This window comes from Protobothrops mucrosquamatus, unplaced genomic scaffold (genome assembly GCF_001527695.2).
Source record: "Protobothrops mucrosquamatus isolate PMUCROS unplaced genomic scaffold, P.Mucros_1.0 scaffold1403, whole genome shotgun sequence".
Classification (NCBI taxonomy): domain Eukaryota; kingdom Metazoa; phylum Chordata; class Lepidosauria; order Squamata; family Viperidae; genus Protobothrops; species Protobothrops mucrosquamatus.
The window spans coordinates 266,572-280,932 of NW_015387588.1; the positions used below are offsets into that span (position 1 = coordinate 266,572).

The 14,361-nt window shown below is 40.5% G+C and overlaps 1 protein-coding gene across 1 annotated transcript; it reads right to left on the minus strand.

Annotated features, from left to right (window-relative positions):
• Positions 1 to 3,618: 3,618 nt before the first annotated feature.
• On the minus strand, positions 3,619 to 4,554 carry LOC107292697 (olfactory receptor 4N2-like). The gene has a single exon (XM_015821806.1). It carries the CDS (start codon positions 4,552 to 4,554, stop codon positions 3,619 to 3,621), a length of 936 nt encoding a protein of 311 aa, XP_015677292.1.
• Positions 4,555 to 14,361: the final 9,807 nt, after the last annotated feature.

Here is a 14,361-nt window from a genome sequence, read left to right on the forward strand (position 1 = left end):
GTGATGAAACGCTTTAATTCGTGATGAAATGCTCGTTGTGCGCAACGTTGTGACACCAGCATGAAGAAATGGAGCTGGCTTTGCAATGTCCCAATGCACAGTTCATCCTTTTGGTGTCACTGTGGTTCCAAATGCTCTGTATCATAGAACAATGTTTCTCAACCTTGGCAGCTTTAAGATGTGTGGACTTCAACTCCCAGAGTTCCCCAACGAACAATTGTCATGAATTTCTTCTCTGGAATACAGATAGTCTTATTTTCCCACCTCAATTGAGTCCAAAATTTCTGTTGCTAGGCAAGACAGTTGTCAAGAGAGTTTTGCGCCATTTTATTATCTTTCTTGCCGCAGTTGTTAAATTAATCACAGAGCTTATTAAGTTAGTAACCCAGTTGTTAAATGAATCTAGCTTCCCCACTGACTTTGCTTGTCAGAAGGTCCTAAAAGGTGATCACACTACCTGGGATACTACAACCATCATAAATATGAGCCAGTTGCTGTGTGTCCTAATTTGACTATAAAGATGCTGCAATGGCTATAAGTGTGAAAGATGGTGTCAAGAATGAAGTTTCGGTAGCTACGTGCCTCTTCATTTCAACTTGCCATTAGAATAAGGGGGGGGGGAGTGCTGCTTTAGAATTGGTTAGATGGAGAAACGAAACCTCTACGATTCCACTGAAGACCGGGAAACCTGAAAACTTTCCAAGGACACTGCAGCAGGTGTTGAAAGGAAGCAGATGGTTCCCACAACAAAGTGAAATTGTTTACATGATCTACGTGAGAATGTTGGGGGTTTGGCTGGAAAAAATATTGTTTAATTGTATGAAATGGTGTCTGGAAACCTCAGAGTTAGTTTTGCTTCATCATTTCCATGCCATGTATTCAATAAACAGTAAGATGTTCAGAAATGGAATGAACCTGGAGTTTTATCTGGATTCTGGAGCTGCATGTTGACAGATGGTCATAAATCACTTTTTTCAGTGCTGTTATAATTTGGAATGATCACTAAGTGAATGGCCAAGAACTACTTGTACCTTGCAGGACTAACAGCACCCTTCTCCATCTCTTCTGTATATAGGAAGGAAGGCACCCTGCAACGAGAGGCCCAGGGCTGTGCTACTTGGTGGAGCTACTTTACATTTACATGGGTGCCTGCAGGGTGCACTGGAGGGAGGAAGAAGACATGTCACGAGAGATATTGGAGTCACTGGGGAAATAATGTAAATAATGTAATTGGCCAATAAACATTTCATAATCTGTGTCATTTGCATGATGACACTTGTGACCTTGTGGCTTCTACTAGACACTTTAGATTTAAATTAGATTAGATTTTTTAAATCATGCCTTTATTATTTTTTATAAATAACCCAAGGCAATGAACATGCATAATATTCCTTCTTCCTCCTTTCCCCCCACAACAACAACCCTGTGAGGTGGGTTAGGCTGGAGAGTGGACCAAAGTCACCCAGCTAGCTTTCATGCCTAAGGAGAGACTAGAACTCTCAGTCTCCTGGTGATTGGCCCAAAGTCACCCAGCTAGCTTTCATGCCTAAAGCAGGAGTAGAACTCTCAGTCTCCCGGTGATTGGCCCAAAGTCACCCAGCTAGCTTTCATGCCTAAAGCAGGACTAGAACTCTCAGGCTCCCGGCAATTGGCCCAAAGTCACCCAGCTATCTTTCATGCTTAAAGCAGGACTAGAACTCTTAGGTTCCTGGTGATTGGCCCAAAGTCACCCAGCTTGCTTTCATGTGTAAGGCAGGACTAGAACTCACAGTCTCCTGGTTTCTAGGCCAGCAACCATGTTAACACTTAATGTCAGCTTCCTACATTTAAGTGTGAGATGGGCACTGGAAGAAATAAGCTCAGAAGCTAGTTCTCTGTACTAATTACTACTACCATTCCCACGTTTTTGAGGAACCCACAATTAGTTGGGCTCCTATTTGATAAAACCTGGCCTTAGAAGCTACATTGGCTGAAATCAGACAATACACAAAGGCCCACACAAGCAAACAGCGGAGTGATTTTGCACTGCTCACCCATTGGTTTACTACGAACATGGATATTGAGGCATTTTTCTAATCCTACCTAAAACCCTGCAGAGGCTTCAGTCTGAGGCTCTTATTTACAATCTTCAATTTTTTCCCCCTCATCAACACTTTGCTGCCCTCTAGTGTCTCTTAAAGCACCTCTATAATTAGAAGAAAGAAATGATTGCTGCGATTATACCACAAAAGTTACTCTCCCATCTTATCATAGATCTATCTATATTTTGCATCTTGCTTGAAAGCTATTGCAAGAGTCAACATCAATTTGTGGTGATCATGAATTTGCTTTCTAAATATCTCTGCAGTACTTTCACACGTTTGATTGGAAATCATAACATTTTTTTAGTGGTAAAAAATAATTAACAGAGTAACAGACTTGGAAGGGACCTTGGAGGTCTTCTAGTCCAACCCCGGGCTCAAGCAGGAAACCTTATATCATTGCAGACAAATTGTTGCCCAAATTCTTCTTAAAAACCTCCAAGGATGGAGCACCCACAACTTCTGGAGGCAAGTCGTTCCACTGATTAATTGTTCTATTGTCAGGAAATTTCTCTTTAGCTGTTAGTTGGTTCTCTCCTTGATTAGTTTCCATCCATTGCTCCTTGTCCTGCCTTCAGGTGCTTTGGAGAATAGGTTGTCCCCCTCTTCTTTGTGGCAGCCCCTGAGATATTGGAACAGTGCTATCATCGTCCTTCTCTTCATTAAACTAGACATGCCCAATTCCTGCAACGGTTCTTCACATGTTTTAGCATCAAGTCTCCTAATCATCTTTGCTGCTCTTCTCTGCACATTTTCGAGAGTCTCAATATCTTTTTTACATTGTGGCAACCAAAACTGGCTGCAATATTCCAGGTGTGGTCCTACCAAGGCATTATAAAGTGGTACTAACAAAGTGTACTAAACTGGTACTAGTTGATAAAGTTTTCAGAATTTGTATGTGTCTCTCTCCATACCTCTGAATCCTTTGAAGTTCATTTGCCTGCAAAACCTAGTTCCAAAGGGATTGGAGGCAAGTCCGCATATGGCTGACCTCCCAATGCTTTGAGCTACAGCTCCCCTAAACCCTTCCTATGCTGGCTCTGAATTTGTTATATGGAGGTCCACCACACTTGGATGACACATGCTTACTAAGGTGGACCCTTCTCCTTTTTCTGCTGATCACTCCCAGCATGATTGAGTTTTCAAGTGAGTCAGCTGGCATCATATAGCTAAAGTATGATAGCCTTTGTTTGGCAGTCTTGGCTTCGGGTGATATTTTTGGTGAGGCTTAATCTCGGACTTCTTTGTTTTTGATTTTTGCAGTCCATGGGATGGATAATACTCATCTTGAGCAACACAATTCAAAGGCTCCCACCCTTCTCCTATCTGCCTTTTTCTTTTTCTTTAGTGCTTTGATCTTTGAATTGTTTATGTCTGATGTTCCTGAGTTAAATGTGGACTTTGGTTCACTTCGATCTTCAGATAGTTATAGCAAACTGAGTGGCTTTTCTGCCACTTGCTTACAAACTTCAGCAGGTTATGTGTAGCCTCATGGGCAGGGTCCATGTTTTCAAATTCCTTTGAGAATGAATTATCTTCATCGTCTGCTTTGAACTTTAATTTTGCCCAACAACTTCAACATGGCTTGCTTGATCTCCTTGTTCCTCAAAGTGTAGATCATGGGGTTCATCAAGGGGAAGACCACTGTATGGAAAACAGCCACCACCTTATCAAAGAGGAATTCCTGAAAGGGATGGCAATAGATGTAGATAGCTGGACCAAACATGATGAAGATGATGATGATGTGCGTGATGCATGTAGAGAAGGCTTTACTCTTTCCTTTGTCGGAATTTGCTCTCACCTTGACCAAAAGGACCCCATAGGAAATGAGGAGAAGGATGAAACACATCAAGGTGGCCAAGCCACTGTTGAAGAACATGATGTATTCCAGTGCATATACGTCAGTGCAAGCCAACTTGATGATCTGAGTGATATCACAGAAGAAATTATTTAATTCATTCGGTCCACAGAATGGCAGTGGGAGAATAAGAATTACTTGGATGATAGAATGCATGAATCCTACACACCAGGATGCCAGGACCAAAATGTAGCAGACTGCTTTGCTAATGAGGCTGGCATAGCGCAAAGGGTGGCAAATAGCCACATAACGATCAATGGCCATGTCAACCAGAAGGATAACCTCAGAGCCTCCTAACCAATGAAGAAAGAAGATCTGGAGTATACAGCCCTTATAGGAGATGGTCTTATGGCTGGAGAAGAAGTCAACAAGCATCTTGGGAGGAGTGATGGAGCAGTAGCAGAGGTCCAGAAAAGCCAGGTTCGCTAAGAAGAAGTACATGGGTGAGTTCAGCTGAGGTTCTTTCTGGATGGTCAGGATGATGAGAAGGTTTCCCGGCAGTATCAGAGAATAAAATAGGAGAAAGAGGAAAAAGAGGGCCAGTTGGATTTCTCTGGTCTGGGAGAGGCCCAGCAGGACAAACTCTTCCACTGTGGATTGATTTCTTTGGAGCATCTTGTAAGGACCAGTTTCTATAGGTGATGTACAGAAAGGAAAAGAAAGAGGATGATTGCAGATTTCTTTTCTTTGTTCTATTATAATGTTGGAAGAAAAATCAGGTGCAGTTCCAAGCTGGGAATAAAATGGAGGCTGCTTAAGAAAGAAAGTCTGTTTATTGATGAGCAGAACCAGCAACAGCATGCAGTTCTGGGACAGCTGACAAATTGATTTGATGAGTGCAAGGATTTTTATACAGTTTTACAGCATTTCATAATTAGGAGGCTTGCTTTGTGTGCTTTTGTTATTAGATTTGTTTAGCTTGTTTCACAAAAGCTAGCAATAGATCTCAAATACTGACTTCCTTGGGTTTTAATCCTGTCAAACAAATGTAATTAATTTTATCCACTTCATGAGTGAAACATTGTTTCTGTATTTTTTCCCCCTGAGCTTTATTCCTTGTGATTTGGGGAGGATAGAAAAAAGGATTTGGGGGATGCATTCTTACCATAGTAATATCAATTTATCAATCTGATCATAGGGGGAAGACACAGAGAATCAGAAAGAGACCTAGCCAGTAGTGTGCTGGAGCCATCTTGTGCTAGCTCGCTAGAACCAACTGTTACATTTTTCTGGAATTTTGCAAGCCAGTTGAGAGCATAGCTGAGTCACACTGGGCCTAGTGTGCTGATCACCTGTTCCACAGATGGGGGTACAGTGTGGGGTAGCAGCAATGGAAATGGCAGAGTTAATCCTTAAACATTTACCAGAACACCACTGCGTGCCCCCCTGCCCCCCAAGTGAATCCCATGTTTTCTCCTCCACTTCCTCCAATGTTGTCAAGGAATTGCACAGCAACTGTCCTGATGAAGTCGGAGACACTGACAGAAACTTGTAGTCTTTTACATTAGTATAAATATATTTAACATTTTAATTTACAGCAGTCTTTATCATCATCCAGAAAAGGAAGAACATAAGATAGTCAGGAACACAGGAGTATCAAGAGGTAAATCTAAAACAGTATACGGAACACACAGAATTTAAAAAAGTAGGGTGGGAAAAAGGGAAATGCCCCCTTTATGCTTATGACAACCCATCATAGCATAAATTGATTCATAAACGAGTCAACACTTTCTATTTAATTAAGTAGAACTGTGCGTTCTGGCCTATTGTACACTTTACTTTTCCAGCTACTAAATTCAATATCCTAACAAATGTCCATCGCAAAGTTTGCTTCCAGCTGCAAATTTCAGGTAAGCTGTTGAGGTTGTTTTGCTGTTGGGCCTGCAAACTGGAGCGTCCCTTGAAAAGGCTGGGGCAGGGGTATCCTTGACAATGCTGAATCAAAAGCCTTGAGAGACCCATGCTATCTATCACCACATCTTCCTTTTCTCCTAGCAGCCCTTCTAGTCACCCAGCTAGTTAGGTGGCACCTAGTCTTGGCTGATCTCAAAAAGCAAGCAGGATTGAACCCAGTTAATACCTGGAGAATTGATCACCAGGGCCCCAGGATTGTAGACTGGACCAGAAAGTTGGAAAAACCTTCTAGAAAAAGGCGTTTGCAAGCCACTTCTTCATTGTTACCAAGCAAGCTGAAGATATATTCATAAAGGTACCGAAAGCTCAACTCAACTCAACAAGAGAGAAATTTTCCCTTTATCTAATCCTTTCTTTATCTAGTCCACTTTCACCCAATAAGATTCAACCAGCTGCTTGCAAAATGAGGATCAAAACAATGAATGCTAAGCAGGGAAGGTTGTTATTTTTTTTTTCCTGGCTTCTTGTTCCTACTGAGTATATCACCCCTCATTTTACTGTTTTCTATCAGCTCAAGAGAGACCCTAAGCTTATTCATGCTACTGCAAGTCTTGTCCCCCTTGGGGCTGTTGGATTGGGACAGTCATGAGAAGACACTTGAAGGTTACCCCCTTCATAGACTAGAGGTCTCTCAAAAAGTAGTTTCATAGAGGGACAATGTACTTTTACAGCAGAAGTCTACTTCAAATCCTTGCTCAACTGCAATGCTGATTGATTAGTAATGGGTAACTTAAATCTACCACTTTCTCAATCTCACTTGCATGTTGGTTGGCATGGGAAATATCGGATGTTCCCATCAAAAAGTGTCCCCATCATTTTTAAATTCTTTGATCTTGGAAAGAATTCTAATATAATCAATGTATCACCAGGAGTTCCAAGAATTTTGGAAATAAGGATGTCTAGACATCTTTTCCCAGCATGGTTTTAGCCAGTAATTTCCAACCTGTTCCTTTTCTCCTGCCCCTCTATAAGTAACCAGGCTTATATTTTTAGATTATCAAGATTCAGGATTAAAATAATTCATGATGATGATGATGACGACGACGATAAAAATAATCTGACCCTTTAAAACACATATTGATCCAATCAACCACAAGCATTCCTGTTTTCTTAAAAGGGTTTCCTGCCATCTCATTCACGCAACAATAGGAGCTAAAACTGGGATCTGTTCCACAGTGACTTGGAGATCCTGGAGCTATGGATCATCTCTTTTTCATTACCAGACTTTTAAGTTAGATTTTGGTTCACAGGTTTCCACATCTAGGACTTATAGATAAGCAAACCCTCTTTTTAAAATTTTCTCTTATCTCTTGCTTGATTTTCTCTAAAGCAGGTGACATTTTTTACAGCAGATATTGCAAAGAGCACCCTTTCAATGTGTTCAAAAATAGATCTCCCCACCCGAAAGCTCTGCCGGTGGAGGTTGATGGGAGCAGAACCCATCACCTCTGGAAGCCAGGATGGTCATTCACAGGCAGAGAAGGTACTCTACAACGATGAAAAAACAATGAAACAAGAAAGTCCAGTTGCCTTGTGAAAAAGCACCTTTGGGATGGGATGCAACAGCGAGGGTTATCCTGTGCAAGAAATTCCATTGATAAATAGTTACCTGCAAAGCAACAGCTTCCTGAGAAAAATATTATTTAAATAACTTCTGGCTTCTTTTCCTCTGTCAAGACACCAGGCACCCAATTAATTGCAGAAGATTAGTGAGGGCCAAGACTGATCATCTGAACCTGTCAATTTAGGTGAGTTACCTAAAATGGCAGAAGTCATAATAGTTAACAATCAATATAATGGTTAGATAAAAACATCCAAAGCCACTAGCCCAGTATCATGTGGGTGCTTATAATATCACAAAAAGGCATAGGCAAGTAGTGGATTCACATTAATTTGAGAGGTGACAAATGTTAAACAATATATGAATTTCCAGTCTGGGTTAGTCACCCGGACCAAATGTTCTGAGTAGAATTGAAACTCATGCTGGAGCTTCTTTCTATATCTATCTTCTCTCTAAGATAGCAAGACAGCTTGTAATGCTTTTTGGGGTTTTCATAATTTATCTCAACTATCTTTAAGGGAAAAAAGATAAGATTTGAGTGAAGATGGATGAATCAAGCTCACCAGGAAAGATACTATTTTCCTAAGCATCTCACCTAAGATTTGTGGCTTCCAACAAGTCTCCAGATGTTCACCGAGATGGAAGAATAAGAAAGGAAAGGAGAGAGAATAGAAGAGTGGGGTTTTTTTTTAAAAAGAAGACTTTGATGGTACTTGGTGGTTCCGTGTCATGCTAAGTAACCTCCGATCCCTTAAGATAAAGATATATGTTCAGTTTCCCAGGGAGTAAGTTCACCCAACACTCAGGAGGCTTGTTAAAAAGTTAGTGAGTCAAAATTACAAGTCCTAGCAGCAGACCCAGGAAAATAACTGGAAGAAGACAGGAGAATGGCTAAATTTGCAGTAGAGTTTCCCCAATGGAATATAGTTTTGATTGATGGGTTGACTCATCTCCAGTGGGCCATGAAACTCAAGGCCAGGGTAGAATTCTCATTTTGAACTTTAGATGCCAAAAATCTTAGCAAGCAAATATTTTCTTTGTTCTGTCAAGATAATGTTAAAACAAGGACCCATTTAATTAATCAACCCATAACCCATCGGGTCATCTTTCTTTTCAGACAGATATAGGTTATCCCTCCCCCTATGATCTCAGCAAACCTCCTTCTTCTTTGACCTCCTCCTCTGCTGACCAGTGGAACTACTTGCCACTTGTTAGGGGAAAAATGAACAAAGGGAGCTGTGGACTGCAAAAAACCTAAACCCATGCTCCTCATCCTGCTATGTTCCCAAGGGCCCATTCCCTTCAGGGAAAAATAAGGTTCACCCTTCAACCATTGGTCCTCTCCAGCCACATCTACTTCAACAAAAGGCATCTAAATCACTCCCTTTTCTTTCCCTAGCTTCCTACTGCTGTTAAGAGAGTGTCCATCTGGTCACTGAGCAAGAACTGACAGACCAGAAGAATGACCAAATTTTAATCTATCAAACCAAATCAAAGAGGACTAGGAAGCTCATCCTACAATTCTACCCAGAACCAACAAAGCCCAGACATGTTGGTCTTTGTGCCCATAATATTCTATCTTGCATGGATTGAGTCTATGTATGTTTCTCCATATTTACACTCTGCAGCCTGCAGATGCTGGAACAGCATTTTGACCACGTTTTCTTTTCAGATCAGAGCTGAAATACACAAGTATCACCAACATGCTGGTGATATCTGACCCCATGTTGATGGGTGTCCACTTCCAGAAGCTTCACATACATGTTAAATAATAGAAGATACTAGGTCCCTGTGGAGATGTACAATGGAGGGCCTTCTACCTGAACCTCATTTCTCCTTCAATCACCAAAATACAACTGGCCCTGGAGGAAGGAGGTGGTTGACTATACCACCCACTCAACACCTTCAGAGATGCTTCAGAAGGATATTGTGAATGAGGATAACAATTGCAGGTCAGAAATCAAAGAGGACTAGGAAGCTCATCCTTCCCGATTCTGGTTTTACTGGGCATCATCCCAAAGAGTAATCAGTGTCATTTACTACTATGGGTCAGTCTGAATCATGGCTGAAAAGGGTCCCAATTGTTTTTTCCACGATTCTCTGCAATTACACCTCCTTAATAACTTCTGTTGTCAAAGGCAGCTTTGAGACATATCACTAGTTCTCCAAATTAACCAAGTTAATGATGATTGCTTGAGCAGAGGCTACTTCCTCAATCAAGGTCAGCACCACCATCTTCTCTGTCAAGGATTCATTCACCACCATGCACCACCAGAATTGATGTGGGGCAGTTTTTGCAATTTCCCCTTTCCAAATCCTTCAGCACAATCTGCATTTTTAATAGGTTGGCCAGGAGAAAACTTCTGTTCTTCTACGGCAGGGCTTTTCAACCTTTTCACCCATTGTACCATTTTTAGGATATGGCAATATCCGAGTACCACCAGTCGCCTAGCAAGGTGTCAAAAACTTGATGACCAAAAAAAGGAAAAAAGTGATAAAATACAGGAAGTCCTCGACTTACAACAGTTCGCTTAGTGACTATTCGAAGTAACAGTAGCACTGAAAAAAGTGCCGCCATAGCCAAGCAAGACACCTGCCTGCGGCGCTCTTCCTCCTGTCCAAGGTTTTCATTGTTGTGAACATTTCTGTTGAGGATTGGCAGCGGGGGTGGGGGGTGTTTGGTTTTTATTCCCCCCATCTGCTGGGTGGTTGCAGCAGGTTTTGATCACTTCACATGACCCTGGGACACTGTGACCGTCATGAATATGAATCAGTTGCCAAGCATCTGAATGTAAATCACAAGACCCTGGAGATGCTGCAACATTCCAGCTGATCGGCGCTTCTTCTGGGCTCAGCAGAAGTGCCAGGATCAGTGCTGCTTTCCAGCTGATTGGTGCTTCTTCAGGGCTCAGCAGAAGCACCAGGATCAGCGCCAAGCTCCAGCTGGAGCCTGGTGCTGATCCTGGCGCTTCCGCTGAGCCCTGACAGCCCCGAAGAAGCGCTGATCCTGGCACTTCCGCTGAGCCCTGACAGCCCTGCAACTCCAGCCATCTCTTGCTCAGGCTTGTGCGGTGCTGCCACCGGTTCAGCTCATTCCCCTCCCCCGCTACCACTTTTCTACGATGCTCATGTACCACCTGCCAGGGGCCAATGTACCACAGGTGGTGCCCATACGACTGGTTGAAAAGCCCTGTTCTAGGGTACAGGAGAGTGAGTAATGGGGGGGGGGAGGAGGGTGTTTGCAGATCTCTATGTTTAGGGATCTATTGGCTCTGACCACAATGAATATGTGGGTTGAGTCTTTGAAGCCAATTTAGTCTCAAGATAACTAGAAAAGATTATAAGCTAAAGTTCTTTTTTTTTAAAAAAAAAAAGTTTTTTTATTTATAATACAATTAAGAAAAAAAAAAGAAAACATTGGACATGACGTAACATTCCAGTTTGAACATTTCTATCAAATTATTTCTCCTCTTAAATTCAATTCTTTATCTCTATAAATATATATAAACTTTTTATACAATACTAAATACATTTTCTCTATTTGCTAACTTAAGAATATATATATTTCCATCTTATTGCTAATCTATAACCCTAACAGTCCTCTTAGATTCCCACCAATGGTACAATTTATCCAGATTTCAAAATATTCTGATCCGCTTTTATCTTTCAATTCCATCGTAAGCCTGTCCATTTCAGCACAAGATAGTATTTTATGCAGTAGCTCTTCATCTGTGGGAGTTTCTTTGTTCTTCCATTTTTGTGCAAAAGCCAGTCTAGCAGCAGTCAAGATGTGCAACATCAAATAGACTATTCCCTTGTCATATTTATCTGTGGTTATACCCAATAAAAAGAGTTCAGGTTTTAGCTCTATCTTCAACATTAATATTTCTTTCCACCATTTTCTTATCCTGTTCCAATAATCACGGGCTTTAGGACATTCCCACCACATGTGATAATAGGTCCCTATTGCTATTTTACATTTCCAACATATAGGTGAAAGATTTGGGCCCATTTTGGCTAACCTCGTGGGTGGGAAATGCCGTCTGTAAAACATCTTATAAAGATTTTCCTTATAAGAAGTAGCTAAAGTGAGTTTCCTGTTTCTTTCCCACAATTCTTGCCAGATATGTAAATCAATATTAAAGCCGAAATCCCTACTCCACATTAACATAGTTTCCTTGACCTGCCCTTCAAACATTGCCTGGTCTAGAAGGTAGTGATATATTCTTTTAATCATTTTGTCTTTGGTTCCTAATAATATTTTATCTAACTCTGTCGACTCTGTTTTTATATCCCAATCTTTTTTATCTTTCCTATATCTTGATTGCAATTGGAGATATGCCCATCATTCCAGTTCTACCTCTTCATCCTGAAGATTTTTCCTTGATTTCAATTCTCCTCTCTCGTCTAATATATTTTTGTACGTTATTACTTTCCATAATTGTATGAACATTGGATGTTGAAATCCAATTAGGAATTTGCATATAATTTTGTTGCCTGATTTTAACCCACACATCTATTAACACTCGTCTAATATACTGTAATGCCTCCGGAAGTACTGGTGGACCTTGTATTTCCCATCCCATAATATGGCATGCCACCCAATCTGCATATCATGGCCTTCCAATCTTAATAATCTCCTATTTTTTAATTGTATCCAGTCCCGCACCCATATTAATATTGTAGCTTGATAATATTTTTCCAAATCTGGGAAACCGAATCCGCCCCTCTCCTTAGAATTTTGCAATAATTTTAATTTAATCCTTGCTTTTTTCCCTTGCCAAATAAATTTGAGTATGATTTGGTTAAAATTTCAAAAAAATTCTTTATTTAATTTGATCGGTATGCATTGAAACAAAAATAGTATTTTGGGTAGCACGTTCATTTTAATTACAGCAATTCTTCCCATAAAAGAAAGCTGTAAGTTTGTCCACCTATCCAGGTCAATTTTAATCTGCTCCATTAATTTGTCGTAATTGTCTCCTTTAAGTGTGGCACATCTAGATGTTAATTGTATCCCTAAATATCTTATTTTCTTTGTAGTCTGGATGCCTAATCTATCAGCTAATTCATTTTTCTGTGCTCTAGTCATATTCTTAACAAGCATTTTAGTTTTTTCTTTGTTTACCTTTAGGCCTGCTATTTCACCATATTCACCCAGTACTTCCATTAATAAGCTACAGTTCTGATGGTGCTTGATGTCGAACAGAAGAGATTCTGTACTCTCTAATGGTCCTGAAAGTAAGACCAACCCATGATTAATCTCAGCCCTAACAGAGATTGGAAGAACTGAGAGGTAGGGCACATTTGCATCAGAATCCCAAAGATGCTTTTTCAGGAGGCAATTGGACTTTCTTGTTTTTTCTTTGAAGACGTTTCGCTTCTCATCCAAGAAGCTTCCATGACCTGGATGACTGAGAATCTCCATAGACATTTAGCTATGCACTTTGGGATGAACACCCTTCAAATGGTGAGGGAGTATGAATGGATTTCCAGAAAACATTGCAGACTACAGGAACCATTTGCACTTCAGTTTGAGATGCAGACAACACAGACTCATCCCCAACAGCCTCCGCCTGTCCTCAACAGTGAAGGGACCCATGGCAGAAAACATCCTGCAGCCGAGAAGGCTCCACACACATTTGCACCATTTGCACATTTGACCCTGAGACACAGGTAAACCTTAGTCTAAATGGCCTCAACAACTTTCTAAAAGAATGCAATTGACCAGCTATTTGCAAAGAATATAAATCCTTCCATTCCTCACCATCTAGTCAGAGCTGAAGAAGCTTCTTGGATGAGAAATGAAAGGTCTTCAAAGAAAAACAAGAAAGTCCCGTTGCCTCCTGAAAAAGCACCTTTGGGACAACCATGACCTGGATGACTGAGAACCTCCATAGACATTTGCATGAGAAAATTTTCAATACAGGCAGTCCTCAGCTTATGGCCAAAATGGGGGACAGAATTCCCATTGCTAAGCAAAGGGGTTGTTAAGTGAGTCGTTCCTGATTTTATGACCTTTTTGCCACAAATAACTGCAGTTGTTAAGCGAATCATGCAATTGCCAAGCACCTGCAATCACGGGACGATGGGGATGCTGTGACCGTTGTAAGTGCGATGACCATTTATAAGCACCTTTTTTCCCCAGTGCCGTTGTAACTTTGAACGGTTGCTAAATGAACAATTGTAAATCAAGGACCGACTGGCATGTTTATCCAGGGTCTACTACAGCTTACTATTGCTGTATTTCTAAACCCGGCCAGGTTACGGTTAGTAGAAGAACAGAAATGACTGAATCTTGCTCACCATCTCTGCTCTCCTTGCTTCAGTGTTCTTATGGAGGGCACTCTTTGCTGCTACTTCCTCTTTTTTTTCTTTTTAATTTATAGACTACGAAAAGAAAGTTTGATTTATAGGACATAAGAATTCAAAGCAAAAGTTGGCTGCTTTTGGGAGCTTGGCCAATTCAAGGAAACTTCTCCATCTCTACCAACAAAGCAGAACATTATCTGGAACTTTCATAAGCACGATGCAAATAATAATAATAATAATAATAATAATAATAATAATAATAATAATAATAATAATAATAATAATAATAATAATAATAATAATAATAATAATAATAATAATAATAATAATAATAATAATAATAAAGTTGGAAGGGACTTGGAGGTCATCAAGTCCAACCCCCTGCTCAGGCAGGAAACCCTATACCATTTCAGACAAATGGCTGTCCAGTCTCTTAAAGCAGAACGTTATCTGACACTTTCATAACCATGCTTCAAGTAATAAGTAATAAGTAATAATAATAAGTAATAATTATAAGTAATAATAATAATAATAATAATAATAATAATAATAATAATAATAATAATAATAAAGTTGGAAGGGACTTGGAGGTCTTCTAGTCCCACCCCCTGCTCAGGCAGGAAACCCTATACCAT

Coding starts and splice junctions, on each gene's coding strand:
- LOC107292697 (XM_015821806.1), bottom strand. CDS start 4,554: ATGCTCCAAAGAAATCAATCCACAGTGGAAGAGTTTGTCCTGCTGGGC.